Raw genomic sequence first — 21518 nt, 5'->3', positions numbered from 1 at the left:
TATTTTTAAATTTTTAATATTTAATTTATTTAATATTTAATTATTTTGTAATTCACACAGGCATCATTTTTATGAATTAAAACAAATATTTAATTTATTCTACAAAAAAGTAAACACATCGACTTCACGATAACGTAATCGATTATAACCATCTCTAGCCAGGTGGGCGCATTTTAAAAACATTTTGATGAGAAGAAAACTAATTGAACCATGCGCCACTCCAGCATGAAAGTGGATTTATCTAACTTTTTTAAGGACGAACGTCGATATTCGTTAGTTTTTATAGATGCAGAATGGCAAAACATCAAGGACCTCCAGGACCACATACAAAACCTCTTCAGCTTGGCAAGATCTTTAAGAATCGGTAACTTCTAATTCTAAATAAATTGCACTTCAACAGAAGGATATTAGTCTGCTTACTACAGATGGATGCTTTCTGCCCCCAAGGGAGTCTATCAAAGTGCTGAAGGCCGCCGAAGGGCTCAAGTAGGTAAGCTTATTCCTTTTTACGAGCTTCTCGAGCCTATTTCGTCTTTTGCAGAGCCTTTCGGTTGGCCAGTTGCGATAATGAAACCTTTTTAAGTCCTGCTCCTGTAAAATGCAGCAAAAAGCGGAAGAACCGATCCGCCGATGAACAGGTTCACCTATCTGCTTCCACTCCCCTTCGACCATCAAAGCGCTCCAAGAACCACAACAACGCAGATTGGGTCGAAATTGCGGCAGAACCATCTTGTGTGAGAACGGATGAGATGGAAGGTGAGGCTCCTGAATCTTCGGTGCAGTCTAAGCGTTTAAAAAACAAGAGCACTGCAAAGGCTCATGAAACTAAGACAGAAGTTTCGAACATGTCAGTGACAATTGTGGCAGAGAACAAGGAATCTTTTCCTCAGACTCAAAAACTATCCAGAAGCACAAAACGGCCAAAATTGCCCGGCGGCACTGACCAGGAAGAGAACGAACCTGATCCTGAGAGTATTTCTCAATGTCCGCTCAAAGAAGGTAAAGTGTCAGAAAGCAAGAATCAAACGAAAGCACCTAACATTCTATCAGAAAAATCTGGTGCTGTAACGCTGCAGGAAGACAAAACTCAAGAGGAGCAACAAGAAAATGCTCAACAAAAAGCTGTGGATCAAATTGAGAAGGGTCCTAAGATTTCTGCTAGTCTCCCATTGATCTCCTTCCGCTCCCCTCTCTTGGAGATGTCCTGTAATGTTCCGCGCATATTTCAATTTGCAACTCGAACAAAAGAAGTAGAAATTTTGGAAAATATTAAACTTAAGCCTATCAATGCACGCTTTTTGCCGCAAAAGGAGGCTAAGATCGATGACTCGGCTAAACAAGTCTCAAGCAATGGGAAAGATTCAACTTTAGAGATCGAATCCGACACTGTACGCGACAAAGAATCTCCAAATGTTCAAGATAAAGAAACAGTTTCAAAAGATACAACGAAGGCAGACGCTACTATTTCGGAAGACATAATTGAAACATCAAAAACTCTTCGGGAGACTACAACTGGAGTTGAATCCGCTTGTCCAGACAATTCGACTGAACCTGAGACCACTCTTTTGTCCGAAGCTGAAGCAACTAATCCACTTGAAATTACTGATTCCGAATTACTTCTGCAGAACAACACAACTATGGAAGAAACATCCAAAGCCGAAACAATTCTGCCACATGACGCGAATGCATCTCTGATTAAAATTAAAGTTGATTCTGAGGATGTTAAGCTGCCGCCAGTACGCATTTGTGCTGAACAACTAGTATCCGATTCCGATGACGACGTGATGGTGGTAGATGACTCCAATATGGACGTTTCAGACTCTGATTCGGAAATAGAGCCGGTTCCAGGTGAAGTCACATGCATTATATTGGAAGTCGATATACTTATAAGCATTACTTAAATTTTTAGTCGTAGAAGATAGGCGGTCTATAGACATTATTAAGGACCTAATGCGAAGTGCAACTCCGCTTACGGGCCTGCCGACCAGGGGCGATACTGTTCTATTTAAGCTGCTGAAGATTAAGGGAAACGCAAACTCAGGAACAACCGATTTTATCGCCGGGAACTGCACTTACGTGAACCGGCGCACAAAAATCGTCACAGTGGAAACAATAAGTAAGGGACATTCCATTTAAATTGTTTACCCGAAACTGACATTTTTTTTTTAAATTTGTAGCTTATCCCCCCGAAATTGGACGCATAATGACTCAATATTATATGAGTGGCATGGATGAGTCTTTTGAAGACGTGCGTACTTTAAGTATCCATCTTAAAGATATGAATGAAGCCAAAATCGTTGTTGCCACAATTGACTGAATATTATCATAATTTTGTGTACATTCTTGAGTTCTATTTCCAGGGCTTCGTAAATTTATAGCTTTTAAAATACAAACGATTAAACAACATTTATATGTACGAATTCATGTTAGTTGTCTACCCTCTACTTAATGTGCTCCTTGATCTTCTTCAGCAAGTCGTCGGCTTCGTCACCGGTCTTTACGCGCAGCAACAGCGATGTAGCCTTGGAGTCCTCTGGCGTGGGCACACATACCATCATCACATTGTTCTTACCCATGCGCTGGCAAGGTATACCCTCGCTTAGAATAAGGTTGACCAGAATGTTGCCTAGATTGGTGTCGGCGCGGACTAGCAGTTGGGTCTTTTCTGAGCCCTTGACGGGTTTTAAGTACAATGTGCCTACGCCGCGATCGCCAAAGTCCTTGTCTTTCTTAATGAATACCTTACACCGCTTGGAGTATACAGCGTCATCCTCCACGACCTGTTAAAGTTACGTTAACTTCCAAATGAAAAACAAATTCTATTATAATTCACCTGTTTAAACTCGACTTTTGGGGGCGTGTCCTCTTCTTCCTCCGCTACTTCTGTTGGTGGCTGAATGTTGCCGATAGAGAAGGGCGTGGCGCTGTTGGTGAAGGAAAAGCCCTTTGTGCCGCCTTCTGCTCCTTCAGGCGCCTTTCCGAAACCTGCAAACAAGGAGGTGCTTGGCTTGTCGTCGCTGTTACTTTTCAGTCCAAAGGAAAAGCCATTGGTCTTCGGTGGGGAGAAGTAAGGCTCATTCTTTTTGGTGGTAGTATCCTTTGCTCCAAAACTGAAAATGCTGGACTTAGGGGCATCATCGGCTTTGGCTTCTCCAGTGTGTTTTGTTGTCAAAGTGAAGATACTGGCGGAAGACGGCACGGGCGCATTGGAAGCTGCCGTGCTGCCGAAGGAAAACAGTGGTGTTGTGGTCGTGGTGGTTGTCCCACCACTTGTTATGGTGCAGTTGGGCTTTTTAGCAAATGGAGACACATTGGCGCCTATTGGGGCGCTGGGCTTGCCAAACGAAAACGTAGCAGACGGTTTTGATGGCGAGGATGCACTGGACACCGTCGCAACTGGTTCTTCAAAACGGGGTTGTGCCGGTTTGGACTTCGTGGAGTTCGTTCTGGCGCTTTCCTCGTCTTGCAGTTCCTTTAGATGCTCCTCATAGTTCTTAAACACTGGAGTCAGTATGCAGTAGGGAGTTTTGTCCATGTGTTCCTGCAGGAATTTCATGATGGCCCGATTCAGCTCGGCAACGCTTTCCCGGTACTCGGTGCTCTCGATGGTGGATGTAAAGCTAGTGCTACTGCTGCTGGCTAGCGATATTTTGGCCTCGCTGCTCTCCTTCTTGGCAGCTGATATGTTGCCAAATATGGAGGTGGTCGGCTTGGCGCCATCGATGGTACTTGTTGATTCCTTTGCCGGAGAAGATGATGGAGCCGTGCTGCTGGTGCTGGTACTGGCGGAGCCGAAAATGCTAGTGTTGGCAGGCCTATCGGTAGAGCTGGAGTTGAGCCCGAACGAGAATGCAGGCTTTTTTGTCTCGCTGGAGGAGGTCGTGGCTGGAGCCGGCAGATTGGCCAGGAAGGAGAAAGGCGAGCCTGCGGCCGCGCTCGCAGCCGGCTTGCCGAAACCTAAGAGCAATCGATGTGAGCAAGTCCCACAGGTCTCAAAGGGTTCGATAGCTTACCGGAGAATCCGCTGAACACGCTTTTCGGCTCTGCCGACTTTTCTTCGGCGCCATCCTCTTCAGCGGCGGACGATCCACCGGCAATCTTGCGGCGCGCTTTCTTGATAACGCGTGTCTTTAACTCATCTTCTGTGGCCGTGCGGAAGGTACCGCGCTCCTCGGGTTCCTCCTCCTGGTCCCAGTTGTCATGGTTCAGGTTCGAGGTGGCCTGTCGCTTGCCAGCCATCTTGTTCTACTCTGTATTGAAATTCAAAGCAAATGTCAGTGAAAATGCAAAAACCAAATGAAATCCACACCGCGTTGCTGCCGGTCGATAAATCGCTCCCTCGATTGGCTGACGCAGTTATGAGTCGGCGGTGCAGGGCTGCTATCGATACCTAATCGATAGGGTAACAACAGCGAGACGCCAGCAGCACAAAATCGCAATAAAACAAAAGTATTAAATCACGCCTAAAGTTAGGTCGACAATGTCCAGTGCCGCGAGTCCCAGTCCCAGTACCAGTCCGAGTGTGTTCCTGATCCTGCCATGATTGCCGCGATTCCGGGTACTGCGCACTTCCCTCACCCAGAACCAAAGTTAATTGTGCATCTCGAGTAGTACTAACAGTACCAAAAACGCAGAAAAGCGAAAAGCAAAAACCAAAATCGCAAGAGGATGATGAGAACGTCAGTGTGTGGATATATGGATATAGTGCCAGGGAAAGTGCGACGAGCAACAACACAATTCGGGAGTGAACAAAGACGCGGAGACACGTACAGTGCTTAAAGGCGTTATCCTGGTTTCTTAGCTATTCGCCGTCCCGCTCCCACTCCCATTTTGCTCCCGTGCCACGGCCTTGGGCGTGAGCTGGTGTGCGTGCGACTCGCGTGTGTGCGTGAGTGTGTGCGGTGTGCGTGTGAGTAAGAGATACGTTGTATATACCAGGACATCGGAATAGCCTGAGCAGCAAAATGCCGCCATCCCTGATTGCCGTGTCCGAGTTCGTGGAGGAGACGCGCTCCGACTACAGCTCGCCCACCACCTCCACCTTCGCCTCCCGGATGCCCGACTGCCGCCACACGATTGGCGTCCTGGAAGAGGTAAGTCTGTTGTCCAGGGAATTCCTGAGCCATGTTCCTTAGGTAGGCAGGTAGCCCAGCCAGCTAGCCGTCCCTGTACCTGCAGCCAAACCAATACCTAGTTCAAGGTGGCCGATCTGGAAGGTTTACAGGTGTGTTCCGGGAAACCCAGTCATAGTTATAGTTTCACATTTGAGCTGAGCACATTCTTTCTATGTATGTTTATATATAAAAAGTATTATGTATATGGGTCACTGATGATTTTATGGAATTTGACCGATGAGTATTTGGATTTGTTGTTGAAAAACTAATATCAAGTTTGAAGGATGTAATGAATGTCTTATCGTCGTTACTTGTTTATTTTATTTATACAAGGGGTCTACAGAGTGGCTGGACATTACATCTTTAATAAATAGATAATCAGTAGTAATTCTATTCTATTTTGTTTTACAAATTAAAGTCAACTCGCTATAGTTTCTAATGGAATCTAATCAATGCGTGAAAGTGAAAACAGGAGCTGGGCTATATTATATATCCGTGCGATTCTGCAGCAAACATGGCAGACGACGCCCCCTGCCACACGGCGATGATTATTATTTTTTTCCGGGGGGAGCAGCGAAAAGATTTGTAAATTGGCGCGGCGCCAAAATGAGCCACCGCCTGTTATTTTAGTGCGATCCCTCTCTGACCGGCTATCGCTCTCTCTTTCTGCCCGCAAGGTGGTTTTCCGCGATTCCACAAAAATAGTATAATGAAAATACAAAGTGCATTCCCGACCGTTCTGGTGCAGATGGAGCTAAGGGCGCAGGGAACTGGGCGCCGAAGTGGGAGTGGGTGCCACATGAGCATGCTGCAATTTCTATATTTACTCAAGGCAGCTGTGATGTCGCCTCCACTTTCATGTGTATATAAGTACACGGATATAATACACCCGCTGATAAAGCTAAGCACACAAACAGTATTTAACAGTATTTTACGGCCGGAAAAAGGCGTGTGATAAGAGAAGCGATTCCGAGAGCCGAGAGCCGTGGCTATTCCCGTACGGGGACAGTCAGTCAGTTGGGGATATCGCCCACAGAAAACGCAGAGCGTCTAAGTGGAAAATTCATCCATGCTGTCATCCGAAAGACCCTTGAGTGGGCCGGTTGTGCAATATACACAAAATGCTCCAATTCCCCATGCTAATGCAGAACCCGGCGAAACAAAATTAGACGATTTATTGGGCACGTCATGCCCAGCGTTTCCCGGAACTCTGCGCCGCCTTATTGGACGCCACAACCACATCCACGTCAAACATTTAATATTTAATTTCGCTGATGGATTTTTGGTGTAGCCCAAGCAGCCCAGTGACCTCCATTCCCCGCCAGTTAAATGAATTTTATTTCATTTTTTCAGCCAGTCTCTCCCATTGCGTGTTTATTATATTTGGAGCAGCTGTAAAACTGTCTAAAATGAAATTTAATTTGATTCGTCCAAGAGTTTCTCTCTGTGCCATTCATTTGGCCGCTTCCACAACAAAGTGTTGCTGTTTTAGCCTTCTTCTGGGGCTTTGACTTATTATAAATTAGCATCTTTTGTTATCAAAACAGCTAACTAGCTGGGCAACTCGTCCAAAGAGCAATACAAGTTGACGAATATTGTTAGCTGGTTTTTGTTTTCGTTCTAGGCGTGTTGTTTGCATTCCCAGCAATTTGCTCAACCTCTGCTCATGACTAATCTTCTCCAGCCGATGGCGGATTGCTAGGGGTTCGTTTGTCCCTAGATGTTTGCCACTCAACGACTATCGCGTAGTATAGAATTGCAATCGCAAATATTCAGGTTTCCCCGAAGTTCGTTCTTGGCCGATTCGCTTGTAACTTTTGTTCAGCACATAACATTTAATCTAATCTGCAGTATTTATTGGGCAGTTGTTGACTGGTAGCTCATATATCAGCTTCAGCTGGAATGTACCCGATCTTTACCGATTCCGATGTGATTCGCAGCCAAGTCAGGATCCCGCGCCCCTCCTTGGCGGCTAATTGAATTTTGAATACAGTAATTCGAATTGAAAGCAATTGGGGAAAGTCAACGGGTTAATGGGGGAACGAACTCTTTCCTACTCGACTTTGGAAATGTACTAAAATAATTGTTTATGCGGTTCCGGTTTTGGTTTATAAAAAACTTTGCCACATAAAACATTTATGCTGAAAAAAGGGGGTGTGTATAAAGTAGGGAAATAGCATCGAATCTTATTTACTTGCTTTTTTAATTGGTGCATGCGACTGCATTTGAAATGGGGCTGGTTTGGTTATTAAGTTTAATAATAGAAGTGACCTTGTCGTACATTTTCAATTAGCTGGTGCCATAAAAAGTATGGGGAATATCGAAGTGGTGGGTCAACCGACAGGAGAACTGAATACCTAATGCCGATATTGACGCGATTTCAATCTGGAAATATTGTTCATTCGGCGTCCGTTCAAAGCGTTTCCTTTATTGTTTCTTCCCATCTTTGGCTAGCTTTGGGAATGCATTGTGCTTGTTTCTATAAGGCACAAAAGGTGCAGGTCGTTTATTAAAACAATATATAAAATTGATCAGCCTTAAAACTTAACGATTTTTCTATATCAAAACCTCTCAATGAAACAAAACCCTATCGCTAAATTGTCTTAAAAAAATTCTTTAATGAGTACAAATAATTTAAGAACCATTCACGCTCAATTGTTCACTATAATAACTATGGGATTTCCCTCTTTCAGAGATTGGAGTTTGATCGGGAGGGTCTAACTAAGTTGAAAAAAGCGGTCAAGGCTATTCACAACTCTGGAAACAGTGAGTACATTCTCTGAGATATGATACTATTTATGTTATTTCCTTGCAAATAATCTTTTCGCTTTTATCTTTTAGCCCATGTGGACAATGAGATGTTTATGGTGCGTGCTCTGGAGCGGTTGGGCGGCAAGGTCATTGAGCAGGATGAGCCGGACATCGGCGCCGCATTTCTTAAATTCAGCGTGGTCACCAAGGAGCTCAGCGCACTGATGAAGACTCTGGTTGGTATCAATGTTTTGTAACTGTTACATGGTTATCTAATTGATAATTTGTTCACCCACAAAAAACAGATGCAAAACATCAACAACATTGTGATGTTTCCGGTGGACTCAATGCTGAAGAGTGAACTGAGGGGCGTGAAGGGGGACATGAAGCGGCCGTTTGACAAGGCGGCCAAGGACTACGAGGCAAAGTTCATTAAGATTGAGAAGGAGAAGAAAGCACAGGCCAAAGAGGCGGGTATGGTGCGTACAGAGATCGACGCCGCTGTGGTGGCCGAAGAAATGGAAAAGGAGCGTCGACTTTACCAGCTGCAGACTTGCGAGTATTTGCTGAAGTACAAAGACATTAAGACCAAAACGGGAATCGAGCTGTTGCAGCACCTTATAGAGTATTATCATGCATTAAGCAAGTGAGTACATCAATATAGACCAGAGATTATTACTGACATCCTATCATCTATACAGCTACTTTAAGGACGGCCTACAGACGATCGAGCACTTTGGCACATACATCGGCGACCTCAGCGAGAAGCTACATGAGATCAAGCAGAAGCAGGACGAGGATCGTCGCAGTTTGCTTGACCTGCGAACAGTTTTGCGCAGCACTCCGGACTTTGAGCGAGTCGACAATGTGCCATCGTCGGAGAGCCGAAGTGGGGGAGCTGGTTACTCTCTCCACCAGCTGCAAGGTGACAAACATCACGGCGTCACTCGGCAAGGCCACCTATTCAAGAAGAGCGAGGGCAAGGTGCGACGCGTGTGGCAGAAACGACGATGCCGGGTCACCAGCGATGGTTTTCTTGACATCTTCCATGCCGACGAGTCCAAGCCGCCAACACGCGTAAATCTGCTTACCTGCCAGATTAAGCCGGTGCCGGATGACAAGCGCGGGTTTGATCTTATCAGCTGTAAGTGAAGCTCCATAGGTGTTGTAAAAACTTAGTTCTCTCTCTCATCACTTATACTGAAATGATCATTGGGCTTTTCCTTTTTACAGACAATCGTCCGTATCACTTTCAGGCGGAGGATGAAGGCGACCAGAAGGCATGGATGGCCGTCCTGGTGAACTGCAAGGAGAAAGCACTTACCAAGGCCTTCCAGCACGCCAATCCGCAGATGAGTCCAAGCCTGGTGGAGTTGCAGAAGACTGTGATCCGATATGTACAGCTACTGCCGGGAAACGATCGCTGCTGTGACTGTGGATCGCGAAACGATGTGACCTGGATCAGCCTTAACTTTGGCATTTTGGTGTGCATTCAGTGCTCTGGTGTCCATCGCGACCTGGGCGTGCATCACTCGCGTATCCAGAGTCTTACGCTGGACAACTTGACGACGGCTAACCTGTTGATTGCACGTGCCATGGGCAACAGCACACTGAACGACATTATGGAGGCGAAACTGGGAAGGTGCAAGCTCCAGCACGAGAGCAGCATGTAGGTGTTATTGGGATATAAGCAATTGTTTTTAAGTGCTTAGTTTCAATATGTTTTTGCAGGGAAGAGCGCTACGACTTTATTCGCGCCAAGTATGTTGCCAAGCGCTATGTCATGCGCACCTGCTCGGATGACAACGACTTACGGTGCGATTTAGAGCAGGCAGTGGTCAATGCCGACATGAGTCAGTTGCTCCAGGTGTGGGCAGAAGGAGCGGATCTCACTTGCTGTCTGCCCAGCTCTGATGCAGGAGAGACGGCCCTTCATCTGGCCGTGCTGCGCGAGATGGGATCCACGCTGCACATAGTCGACTTCCTCATTCAAAATATGCCGCCCAAAGGTCTTAACAAGGCTACCAACCCAGCCGGCCTTCTGGATGTGACGGGAAAGAATACGGCTTTGCATTTGTGTGCTCTTCACGATCGGAGAGAGTGCATGAAGCTGCTGCTCCGTTCAGGAGCGGACTATGAGCTCAAGAACTCACAGAATAAAACAGCGCTGGATATTGCCAAAGAAATGGGACACAATAGCTGCAGGGAGCTCGTTAGTTTCATAACATACACAAACACTCAAATTAATATTAATCAGCATTTGTTATACTGTAGATTGAATGTGCCATTAAGAGGGAGAAGAGCGCTTTTGACCACATCAACACCGACTGGAATTTGCCAAACGAGGATGGTTCCACGGATTTCAGCGACGATGAAACAGTCATCGATGAGCGCGTAAGTGGCACTTTCCGACTAGCTAAGTTCTATGCTGATCCCCTGTTGGTTTGCTTGCAGAAATCCCGTTCGCGTCCCCCCAGTTTTGCTGGCGGGGACTCGCCCGTTCTGCGCTCTCGTTCCTCTACATGCGACTCAATACAGTCCAGTTCTAGTCCAATCGCCAATTGTCCGAGTCGGCAATTTACTCTACCCTCCGGTCTGCCGAGCTATACACATTCTGCAGGGACTTCCCCCAAACAGCATATAAGCGTAGGACAGTATCTGGGCAGTGCTACTAATGTTGGAGGCGGTGGCGCCGGGAATGGTGGTTCAAGTCCCAGTTCAGTCTCCAGTCAGAGCGTTCGCGCGGCGAGAAACAGCTTAAATATGCAAAGCGATCTGGGTGGGCATGTGACTGGCGCTCGGAAATCAACATCTACAGCCAACATGAATTCGCTAAAGAAGCGTACAGCCCCAGCTCCACCACCTGGAACATTGGGCAGTGCTTCGTCCAGCTCTTTTTACGGCACTTTGCCTCATCCTCCACGCCATTCACAAAACTTCGATGCCAGCGACATTCGAGCCATCAATCACAAGAACCAGTCCCTGGACGTGGCGTATGGCACGTTGCCGCACCTTCGGAGCGTAGAAAGCAGTCCTAGAGGTGGAGGAGGATACGGGTATGGAGTGTCACAAGATCCAGGAGGATCTGGAAACGGGAGCAACAACAGTCTTATGCCTGCCATGACTACATTCGGCCACAAGCGTTCACCCAGCGGTGAGTCGCTGAACAGGAATATCCATTTAGCGGGCGCCAAGCTTGTTCTGCCGCCCACCGGTGAGTTGCCCACGCTGAAGCATGTGGACAAATCGGCGTTAGCAAGGCCAAAGATTCCTCCGCCAGGACCGCCATCAGGTGATTATAATAACAGCTATTTAAATGGCAGTGTTTTTAATATTATTCTGACCGACAGAGCGTGAAATATCAAACGGACAGTCGAACGAGAGCATCAGTTCCATGGACGAGGGTCCAGTGGCGCCTCCCCGTAAGGTAAGTCCTCTAAAAAAGTTGCGTAGGTTACGAAAATGTCCTGTAGATCAACACCCAAACCTTTATTTGTATTTGATCTAATCCGCACTCGGAAAACAATTTGCAGCGCAAGCAACACATCAATCAATTGAGATTCCAGTCCAGCGAGGAGACGGTAAATGGCAAGCACCAACGCTCATTTGCACTTTCATACAATGTTTGACAAGCGAACTACGCAATTTTATTGTTGTTCTTGCTGTTGCAGTTGTCGTTTCTCTACTAATTGTCTCGCTTTGTGCATCTCTCAAAAGCTCTAACCTTTTACGCCCATACCCACAAATTATATCCAATATAAAATTTTCTATGTTCCAGTTGTTGTTGCATTTTATGCCATTGTAAAATTTACCTTGCTTATTTTTGTCCCTTGAAATCTTTCAGCTGGTTAACCAGTCGGCCAATTTCCCCGACTACGAGTCCTGGCATACGGATATGGACAGCTCTGGTGGCGGTCTGGATCACTCAGCCGAGTCGAATGTGTCCTCGAGCGACAACGACCGCCTCAACTCATCGCCGGACAATCCATCGAAAACTGGTGGGACTGGGCTAGGCGGAAAGTTCCACTATGTAAGGGTTTTGATGTACTATCCTTGGTCTTATTAAAGACAAATCCATATCCCTCTTTCCAGAATGGTCAGCGGCGGTGCCGAGCTCTCTACGATTGCGTGGCGGACAACGATGATGAGCTGGAGTTCAAGGAAGGTGAAATTTTGATCGTGCTGAACGAACGCACCGACGACGAGAATTGGATGGAGGGCATTATTGAAGGACAGCCGGCGAGGAAGGGCATGTTTCCTGTCAGTTTCGTGCATATGCTGCCTGATTAATAAACCCCCTGTTTGTGCTGATTGTGTGTGGCTGCGCGTGATTGTATATAGATATATATATAGATGTTTGTATGCGTCTTTTAAACTCTAATGATATATAAAAAAAGTTTTTATTTATTACGACTATTTTATCACAAAGCGTGTGACTATTAATTTGCCTAAGACTAAACATGTAAACGTCTCAAGTAAGTTTCTCTTAGCTTAGAAGCCAACTACTCATTTACACTTGTATTTCAATCAAAGCCTTTAAGTAGAGATCTTGCTGTGCATTTCCCGTTGGCTTCCTTCCCAAGGTTAGCGCTTTAATAACTGAATATGTCCTGCAAATGCTGTAATTCGTACCATAACTACTTTTAACTTTATCTTAGCCTAAAACGCTGTGCGCAAAAATTACTCAATGTCAGAAGAATTGTCAGGAGATATAATTATGTATTGTATGCTTGTACTTTATGCTGCCATAAACAGATACTAGCGATATCCACAAAGGCCCCGCTCTGATCGGGCTCTTGACTTACACTCGTACTCAAGTATTCTAAATCTGTTGTTAATGGTTTGACAAAGAGTTTATAAAACAACGTTGAAAGAAATATCAATTTAACCAAACCTAAGCCCAAACTATCCATATTGCGGACAAAATTTGAAAGCCACCAATGCTTTTAAAAAGAAATACAAGCATATTCTGCAAAAAGGAAAGCAAAAGCCCTTTGTACCTAGAAGTTGTTACCAATTACGTACCCAATATGTATAAACGTATCTAAAAATTACAAACTGCGAGATATCAATTAACGAGATTTGTTTATCACATATGATTAATTTGAAAATTCAAAGTGTATATAATGATTTATTAAGACACCACACACCTTATTCTTTTTACTCATTTTGTATACACGTTTCAGTATTTATTTAGCAAAACCTTAAAATATATTGATATTATATGTAAGTCAAATAAAAGGAAGAACATAACGCTTATTACATATATACACATATATAAGGTTGTGTTTTTACCAAAAACAATAATCGGTCTGATTTGTTGGGAGGACTAATGGGTAAAGGGTAGATGATACAAACTAGGACAGATCTAATGATTCGTCAAATGCTTCCTCCTCAACTGTGGGGCTTTTCGGAGGCGTCGGTTCCACTCGCAACTGCTCCATTTTTGTGTAGAATTTTGGGCACTTTTGAAGAACCTTGGAATATTCAGTGAATGTTTGGAAGGAGGCCCTTTGGAGCAGAGTGTCTCCCAAATGATTGGAGGCCAGTATTTTAGCCAAATTCTTGTAGTCCCGCTGCATTAAGCAATTCCGGGCCAGTCGTAGTTTTTCGTACGCAGTGGATCGTCTAACGCTGAAGTAAAACTCATAGCTGGCCGGAGGAGCACAAGATGGGTTTTGGTTCAGCCAAAAGCCATCTTCGGGACTGGTGGCGATTTCAAGCGTGCGTTTCAAGACGTTTGCGGGTATCCTTCTCGCTGGAAAATTCTCCCCCTTTATTTTACGTTTTGCATTTCTCAAAGAAGGCTCTTCCTCAGCTTTTGTTTTCATTTTATATGGGTTTATTAAGCTACACGTTTTTTGGAAAAGGAAGCAATGTATTTAATAGGTAGGTATTACACGTTTTCTTTAATTGATAAATATTTACTTCCTAATTACTTTTGAGGAAAAAACAATGCGTCGTTCTAACATCGATAGGCAATGTTAACCTGATTTACACCAGTATCGATAAGCACTGATATCGATTACAAGCAGCCAATCGATGTTTTGATTCGCCCGATATCGTACAAAGCAATATTTTCCGCATGCAACCAAAACCGAAATAGTAAAATGCTGGCTGTGTAATTGTACTTGCGAAGTTGTTTCGTTTTGAATAGTCTCCCAGGCTTCGAAGGAACCCTATTTGTCCACCAGGACACCGTCTGTTGGAAAAACCTACTTCACAGCCGGAAAATTTACAGGTCTCTTCGCCTTGAGGTCGCGAGTTGCCAATTTGTTGTCGGCCCCAGTGCAAAAGTCGCAAAAATATTAGGAATATTCGCTGGAAATAATTTGAAGGGTAAGTATTAAAAAACCAACTGCAATCCATCACCTTACAGGCAGATCCTGCAATAAATAACTGATTTTAAAGGTCAGGACTAAACAAAGCCGGTGCGACGGAAGCAGGCCAGGATTAGGCGCACAGGAGCGGAGTGGAGAGCCTGCTGGCAGCAGGGGCCCAAAGCTATGAGTGCGGCCAAGAAATACAAGCCCATGGACACAACTGAGCTGCACGAGAACACAGAGAACATCGCCGCCTGCCTGAAGAAGGCCGAGAACGTTGCCCCCACCGCTGCCGCCGCCTCGAGCCTGGGCCGCAGTGCCTTCGCTGCCCAAAACATGAATTCTGCGTCCACCAACGGCGAGCGCCTGCCAAATTTCTCCAAGCTGGGCGGCAGCCATGGCGAGATCCGCACGCCTTCAACTACCTCAAATCTTCTCAATCGCATGGGGGCTATTCACAACAGCAAGCCCGGCGATGTCAAGAAGATAGTGATTAAGAATTTTAAGGGTAGGACCTGTCTAGATCCAAACGGTTTTTACACTCCATGATTAAACTTGCTTTTTTAGATAAGCCCACACTGCCCGATAACTACTCCAAGGACACGTACGTGAAGCTTGAAGAGGCCGTTATCGCCATCCAACTCTCCAAGCCCATTAAATATTCGCTGGAGGAGCTCTACCAGGCGGTAGTGAATATGTGCAGCCACAAGATGGATGCGCAATTATACGCGAAACTCAAGGAGCTAACAGAGCAACACGTAAAGCGCAATATTAAGCTTAAGGAGCTTACTGGCGGCAGCATGGACAAACTGGTATGTTGCTGTTTAGATAAAAAAATGCATAATGCAAGATAAATGAATCTATTCTATTGCCTTTTAGATTTTGCTGGAAAAGATCAACCACTGGTGGCTCTCGTTCTGCCAACAAATGATCATGATTCGCAGCATATTCTTGTATATGGATCGAACTTATGTGCTGCAGAATTCGTCCATTCACTCGATTTGGGACATGGGGCTGGACCTTTTTCGCATTCATTTCGCCCAAAACAGCGTTGTCCAAAAGAGAACCGTCGACGGTATACTAACGCTTATTGAAAAAGAACGACAAGGCTCCACCGTGGACCGTGGTTTGCTGAAGAGTTTGGTTCGCATGTTATGCGACCTGCAGATCTACACCAGCTCCTTTGAGGAGAAGTTCCTCGATGCAACCAACCAATTGTATAAGGCTGAGAGTCAACGCAAGATGCAGGAATTAGAGGTTCCCGAGTATTTACAGCATGTTAACAAGCGTTTGGCCGAAGAGAACGAGCGCTTGCGTCACTATCTAGACTCGAGCACCAAGTATGTACGCCAGCAAAAACTAAAAACATTTATTAATGTATTTCTCGCAGGCATCCGCTGATTTACAATGTGGAAAAGGAGTTACTCGCTGAACATCTAACGTCAATATTGCAGAAGGGCTTAGATTCATTGTTGGAAGACAACAGACTGAGCGACCTCACGCTGTTGTACGGGCTGCTTAGTCGAGTCAAAAATGGAACATCTGAATTGTGCGGCAATTTCAACGGTTTCATTAAGGTATGTGTTTCTTCTAAATACTATAAATTATTAAATGAGTCTCTTTGTTTAACCATAGTGGAGCATAATAATAGATTGTATTAAAATCCCTATTTTCAGAAAAAGGGACGCACCATTGTCATCGATCCCGAAAAGGATAAGAGCATGGTCCAAGATTTGCTCGATTTCAAGGATAAAATGGATGTGATAGTTCGCACTTGCTTTGAGCACAATGAGAAATTCACAAACTCGTTGCGCGAAGCCTTTGAGTTCTTCATCAACCAACGTGCCAACAAGCCGGCTGAGCTCATTGGTAAGCCCGTCTATTACTTACTATTAATTGGAGTTGGATAAACCTTATTCTTCCATTAGCTAAATACGTGGATATGAAATTGCGGTCGGGCAACAAGGGAACCACAGATGAGGAGTTGGAAAAGACTCTAGATAAAATTATGGTTCTGTTTCGCTTTATACATGGAAAAGATGTCTTTGAAGCGTTTTACAAAAAGGTTGTGCCAATCCATTGTATATCGTGCATTAAGTAGTAACCAATATGTTTTTAGGACTTGGCCAAACGATTACTTGTGGGCAAATCGGCATCAGTGGACTCCGAAAAGAGTATGCTCTCCAAGCTTAAGCAGGAATGCGGTGGTGGTTTTACGTCCAAGCTGGAGGGCATGTTTAAAGACATGGAACTGAGTCGAGATATCAACCTTGCGTTCCGCGGACACGCATTGGGCAACAACCGCGATGTCCAAAACTTGGACTTGTGCGTCAGCATTCTGACCATGGGCTACTGGCCCACATATGCGCCTACAGAGGTCACAATGCCGCCACAGTTCATTAATCCGCAGCAGATTTTTAACAAGTTTTATCTGGAAAAGCATAGTGGGCGGAAGTTGCAGTGGCAGCCTACATTGGGAAATTGTATGCTGCGTGCTCAATTCGATGCGGTAACTAAAATAACTCATAATGTTTTTATGCGGTTGCAATGCTTACGTATGCTTCACAGGGTCCGAAAGAATTGTTGGTGTCGCTGTTTCAAGCGCTTGTGCTTCTATTGTTTAACGATAAGCCAGTTCTAAGCTACGAGGAGATATTGGCCGCCACCCTAATCGAGGATGGTGAGTTGCGCAGAACACTTCAGTCCCTGGCTTGTGGGCGCGCCCGCGTCATAACAAAATCACCGAAAGGGCGCGAAATTTTGGATGGCGATCAGTTCGATTTTAACAATGAGTTCACAAACAAATTGTTTAGAATCAAGATCAACCAAATACAGATGAAAGAGACAGTAAGTGGCTTTAATTTTAATGAAATATTCAAACACTTAATTATTTTCCTTTTCTATTAGAATGAGGAGCAAAAGGCGACCGAGGAGCGAGTATTTCAGGATCGCCAGTATCAAATTGATGCGGCTATTGTGCGCATTATGAAAATGCGGAAAACGTTGAGCCATAATCTTCTCATCACCGAGCTGTTTAACCAGCTTACCTTCCCTGTCAAGGTGGGTCCACTTATCCTTTTTTTTATAGTAGAAAGAAGCTAATAAGTTTGTTGGTATTATTCCAGCCCGCTGACCTAAAAAAGCGAATCGAGTCGCTCATCGACCGCGACTACATGGAGCGGGACAAGGATAATCAAAACCAATACAACTATGTGGCATAAATGCCCTCAAATTCTGTGTAACTTGTTCTATAACATACACATAAATACTAGCAGTCTAATGAAGTTTTTGGAGTGTCCTTTCGGCGATGTGCAGAAAGTTTTTCAGCTGTAATTTTGTTTCTTTAACTAAATCGTTGAAAAATCCGCCAGCTTGCAGTGTACTTGCGACAGTTCTTTTTGTAAGTTACCTTATCACACAATAAATTAAGCGTTTAATTTAAAAGCCGAGTCCCTTGAAGTAGGTTATCGCTCCAGATAAGTCGATACCTCCGGCAATTCAAAAAAGTTTTCGAACTGAAAAAGAACTACGTGTTCAATAAACGTATTTATTGGACTAATTCTAACTTGTTTACTTTTAATTGATAATTATCCTTCAATTTACAATAGAAGTGACATTTGCAGGCTAATTTTCTAAAGGAAATATTAAAATAATTATAACTCGTACTAGTAGCTCTGTATGCAAAAGAGATACGCATAACTTAATAGTTTTTTATTTACCATAAATAAAAAAATTACGTGAAAATATAATGCACTTCGTGTTTCATTTGTAAAATATTACCAACTATACTGCCTTGAAAAATCAGCGTCGAGCTCTTTGATAAGCATTTAGCAAAAGAATATGGTATATACAGTTGTTACACATAAAATTGGGAAATAAGGTAGATTATATACAGATCAGAAATATATATTGCCACCGCTATTGGGTGCAGGGGTTCACAATATAAATGACATTGAAGATGCGTTAGGTATCACAAATTGCCTTGGTGTTATCCTCCTGTCATTCTTTCGTATGCAAATCAAAGCCGCCAACTTGCAAAGTTCTCAGTGGCTTTTGTAGATATTTTACAAAAATATTTGTAGTGTCTCCCGACAATAATACCATTTACGCCTCAACACTGTTGACGCTGTATTGTGAGCTGTCGTACTCGGACACGCTATCGGAGCCATAGCCCCCAAATCCTGCCACAGAGGGTCGGATACTGCTGGTCCTTACTCCATTATCTTTAAGCACATCGGGCACGTAAATGGGTGCCGGTCCAGCAATTTCCACAATGCTCGGGCGCCTCGTGGCAGCACACCGTTTAATTGGTGACATAAATGTGAACAAAGTCAAGGTGATAGCTAGGCTGATGATGAGCAGCAGAAACCGAGCCATTCCGTCATCGCCGCGGAAGAAGCATATCATGGCCATGACCAGCACCAGGATCACGACCGAGAACTTGGTCATCGTAACTGCCGTAGAGTGGATCTTACCACCCTTGCGAGATATCATGTTTGACGGACCGTAGGCAAAGTAGAGGTTGTGGCGATCCACGAAGTGTTTTAGGCAGATGTAGACCATGGCAAAGGGCATTATCAGTGGGCAGGCTACGCTATACACAATGGCTATGGTGAAAACGAGCGTTGTCCAAGCGTAGTGCGTTCCAAAAGGAAACTCGATTAGGATAGCCTTGCGAATGTACGGCGTCTCGGCCTTCGATTTCGCCTTTAGCAGTGACCAGATATAGACAATCAGTTCCGGGAAGCGTAGCAGCTCCAACGCAGTACCTATAAACGCAGCCGTAATGATGTAGTTCACATAGAAGGAGCCGCGTTCAGGCAGGAAAATGCATTGCCAACGATCCGTCTGATTTGTGAATCCCCACTCTAGCAGCGCCTGTGCCGAGGTCAGTCCAAGGGAAGGCAGAATCATGATCATCATAAGCAGATAGCCAAAGCACTTTGTCATGATTGAGTAGTTCTGCTTGGAGCGCGTGTAGTGCCTCATCCACTTGTCCGAAATAGCAACAATCACGGGCATCAGTGCCGATAGGGTCCAAAGCATCAATGTGGGCAGGAAGTCGGCAACGAGCGGCGAGATCTTACCCTCCGTTTCCTTTACCCATGGTCGACTGTTTAGAAGGCTTACCACCATGGCCGGCGTGGACAGGAAGAAGAGGACAAGGAAGAGCACTGCATTCACGCAGAAGAATTTTAAGTACCAGTGACTCTTGTTCACATTTAAGTTCTCCCAAAAGAGATCATCAGGCGACGGAGCGAACACCAAGTGCCATTGGCGGTAGGTGCCCGGTGTAAAGTGCGTTACAATGTTCTGGGCCTCCTGAACAGTGGACACGGTAATAAACGCAATGTCCAGGGGCTCATTCATGGTGGAAGCACGCAGACGGGCAACATCACCGGACAACTTGCGTTCTTCTCGCTGGTAATACTCGTAGGCGTTTTCCTTTTTGCAGGAACACATGTCTGGTTTGGCCTATAATAGACTGTGTGAAACAAATGTTCTACAACAATTTTGAAGGGTATGAACTTACCATAAGAGTATCCCTATTCCTATGCTGCTCGCAGTACAATCGTGCTTCGTGAACTCGCTCGAACTCCGCGTTCCTCACGTAGAGTCGAGAAATGTTGTATGCTATGGACACATTCTCGATGGTGACATCCGGAAAGAGCTCCTGCATATAGTTTCGTACAACAGTCTTGTTACGATCGCTGGAGGATATGTTTGAAATCATAATGGTGCGGGTGGCTGCCTTCTTGAAGGCATTCCGTCCGGAAGCTCGCCGCATAATGAGCACTACTAGCGGAATGTACAGAATCGTGATAATCGTGTGCACCCACAACCAAGGCGAATCCGGCGATAGATTCGCCATTGTGGTGCGACCGAAGGCATTCACATCGTACGGATTTTCCTTGGGACCGTTTAGAAAGTTGACAGGCAGAATGATGACCAGGGAGACGATAGTAACCAATGCCATTACAGCCATTAGATGCTGCTGAAAAGATAGGTAGTGCACGGCATCCGGCCCAGTATGTAGCAGAATGGTCTCCTTGCGCAGTTTCAGCGTAACCTGTATCCAGCCAAAAAAGCCTTCCTCCGGCTGGATGGGGGATAAGGGCGTGGAGTCGGCAATTCCTTGGGAGGTGGCACTTGGCCTTGGCGACACCTGCGTCGAAGTGCTCGGCTGGGGATCGAAAACACTGGTGGCTCGCGAGTAGAAAATCTCGGTCCAGCGCTTTTTACTGCCATTGCTGTTGACCAACGCCAGACGTCCAAAGTCACCTGCCTGGTGTCGCAGAGTCGTGAACAAAAGGATCAGGAGAACCCAAAAAATTGTGTTGAGTATTAGAGTTTCCGGAATGCCATTGTAGGCGGTGGTAAAGAACGAAGTGCGGTTGGCCACCGCCTGGCAGTAGGAAATGTTGCTGTATTCCGCCATGACCATGAATCACTAAAAAAAAGAAACCAGAAGCTATAAGTAGTGTGTTTGAAGACACTGATAAGGCCTTGATAACAGCACAGCTGATCGGGTTTTCTCCAATGCAATTCCGTTTTGTTTGTATATGGATAAGTTCGTGGGAAAATCTAGACGCTTGATTCTAACACCGATTATCGGTTTCTCGCCTCCCAGACTGATTCATCTCTTTGGGGTCACTAGGGCAAACCAAACAAAGTCCGCAGACCACAGATTCAGATGCTGGTCTGGAAGGCAATGCGCCCACAGATTAACCCAATTAAAAATTAAGACTAGCAGATACTGTATCTTCATGGACGAAGGCAGAAAGATATCTAGTAAAGGCGTTATAAATCATGCGTCTTGGAAATGAGATAATGGGGGGATCAAACATGTTTTAGTGTTCATGAGGCAATCTAAAAGGGGTTTGTTGTCCGTGGGGGGAAGAAGCACTACGTCATGTTAGTCCACCTCCACCACCTTTCTTTTGGCTTTGTTTCCGAAATGAATCATCGTTAATCTATTTTCGACTTGGTCTGTCGCGTGTCAAGTGTGCAAAATGCAATAAAAGAAACCCACTCGTGGCATTTACTTATTTAATTATTTTTCACTGGCTAAATGGCATTGTATTTGTGTGTTTCTGATTGTTATTTGCTTTCATTGCACTGCGATTACCAAACTTTCACCATAATACCTTCGCTGAATTATATTATTCCCAGTGACTCGTTGTTCGTAGCTTCACATTAAACATCACCCATGAATATCCTCAATTGTTTTGATCAATAAAAGCCACTTTGTGTCGTAAAAAGTATATGGAATAATTGCCTTTCGCTCCTTAGCTGCATTTAGCTGGCAGTTATCGATAACTCACTGTTA

At 44.9% G+C, this 21518-nt stretch overlaps 6 protein-coding genes across 11 annotated transcripts; 3 read left to right on the top strand and 3 right to left on the bottom strand.

The window, feature by feature from the left end:
• The first annotated feature begins 147 nt into the window (after positions 1 to 147).
• Positions 148 to 2406, top strand: LOC6528537 (coilin). Its single transcript, XM_002089547.4, has 5 exons — positions 148 to 345; positions 401 to 486; positions 542 to 1848; positions 1910 to 2116; positions 2178 to 2406. Exons 1-5 carry the CDS (start codon positions 211 to 213, stop codon positions 2315 to 2317), a joined length of 1875 nt encoding a protein of 624 aa, XP_002089583.1. The 5' UTR covers positions 148 to 210; the 3' UTR covers positions 2318 to 2406.
• LOC6528536 (nuclear pore complex protein Nup50) lies at positions 2330 to 4338 on the bottom strand. Its single transcript, XM_002089546.4, has 3 exons — positions 4014 to 4338; positions 2834 to 3957; positions 2330 to 2780 (listed from the first exon to the last, which is right to left on the bottom strand). Exons 1-3 carry the CDS (start codon positions 4237 to 4239, stop codon positions 2442 to 2444), a joined length of 1689 nt encoding a protein of 562 aa, XP_002089582.1. The 5' UTR covers positions 4240 to 4338; the 3' UTR covers positions 2330 to 2441.
• Positions 4339 to 4413: 75 nt separating this feature from the next.
• On the top strand, positions 4414 to 13141 carry LOC6528535 (arfGAP with SH3 domain, ANK repeat and PH domain-containing protein). 5 transcript variants are annotated; one of them, XM_039370565.2, is made up of 13 exons: positions 4415 to 5093; positions 7808 to 7880; positions 7956 to 8101; positions 8171 to 8511; positions 8567 to 9009; positions 9099 to 9534; positions 9597 to 10077; positions 10140 to 10259; positions 10404 to 11157; positions 11216 to 11292; positions 11399 to 11446; positions 11710 to 11895; positions 11958 to 13141. In XM_039370565.2, the coding sequence occupies exons 1-13, from the start codon at positions 4965 to 4967 to the stop codon at positions 12153 to 12155; spliced, it is 3432 nt and encodes a 1143-aa protein (XP_039226499.1). In that variant the 5' UTR covers positions 4415 to 4964; the 3' UTR covers positions 12156 to 13141. The 5 variants fall into 5 exon arrangements, with proteins under 5 accessions (XP_039226500.1, XP_039226499.1, XP_039226498.1 ...); XM_039370564.2 differs by having other exon boundaries at positions 10320 to 11157; XM_015198842.3 differs by lacking the exon at positions 11399 to 11446 and having other exon boundaries at positions 4416 to 5093.
• On the bottom strand, positions 13020 to 13878 carry LOC6528534. Of its 2 annotated transcripts, XM_015198486.3 has the most exons (2): positions 13794 to 13878; positions 13020 to 13715 (listed from the first exon to the last, which is right to left on the bottom strand). In XM_015198486.3, the coding sequence occupies exons 1-2, from the start codon at positions 13835 to 13837 to the stop codon at positions 13223 to 13225; spliced, it is 537 nt and encodes a 178-aa protein (XP_015053972.1). In that variant the 5' UTR covers positions 13838 to 13878; the 3' UTR covers positions 13020 to 13222. The 2 variants fall into 2 exon arrangements, with proteins under 2 accessions (XP_015053972.1, XP_002089580.1); XM_002089544.4 differs by having other exon boundaries at positions 13020 to 13829.
• A 54-nt stretch (positions 13879 to 13932) lies between these two features.
• On the top strand, positions 13933 to 17747 carry LOC6528533 (cullin-4A). The gene is made up of 11 exons (XM_002089543.4): positions 13933 to 14204; positions 14277 to 14696; positions 14756 to 15000; positions 15068 to 15528; positions 15579 to 15765; positions 15865 to 16057; positions 16117 to 16253; positions 16308 to 16697; positions 16757 to 17035; positions 17096 to 17248; positions 17314 to 17747. The coding sequence occupies exons 2-11, from the start codon at positions 14372 to 14374 to the stop codon at positions 17407 to 17409; spliced, it is 2466 nt and encodes an 821-aa protein (XP_002089579.1). The 5' UTR covers positions 13933 to 14204; positions 14277 to 14371; the 3' UTR covers positions 17410 to 17747.
• On the bottom strand, positions 17716 to 21501 carry LOC6528532 (calcium permeable stress-gated cation channel 1). The gene is made up of 3 exons (XM_039370571.2): positions 21337 to 21501; positions 19722 to 20639; positions 17716 to 19663 (listed from the first exon to the last, which is right to left on the bottom strand). Exons 2-3 carry the CDS (start codon positions 20631 to 20633, stop codon positions 18293 to 18295), a joined length of 2283 nt encoding a protein of 760 aa, XP_039226505.1. The 5' UTR covers positions 20634 to 20639; positions 21337 to 21501; the 3' UTR covers positions 17716 to 18292.
• Between the last annotated feature and the right edge of the window lie 17 nt (positions 21502 to 21518).

This window comes from Drosophila yakuba, chromosome 2L, assembly GCF_016746365.2.
Source record: "Drosophila yakuba strain Tai18E2 chromosome 2L, Prin_Dyak_Tai18E2_2.1, whole genome shotgun sequence".
NCBI lineage: Eukaryota > Metazoa > Arthropoda > Insecta > Diptera > Drosophilidae > Drosophila > Drosophila yakuba.
The sequence above is the reverse complement of the archived record's forward strand: the minus strand, read 5'-3'. Positions and strand labels throughout refer to the sequence as shown.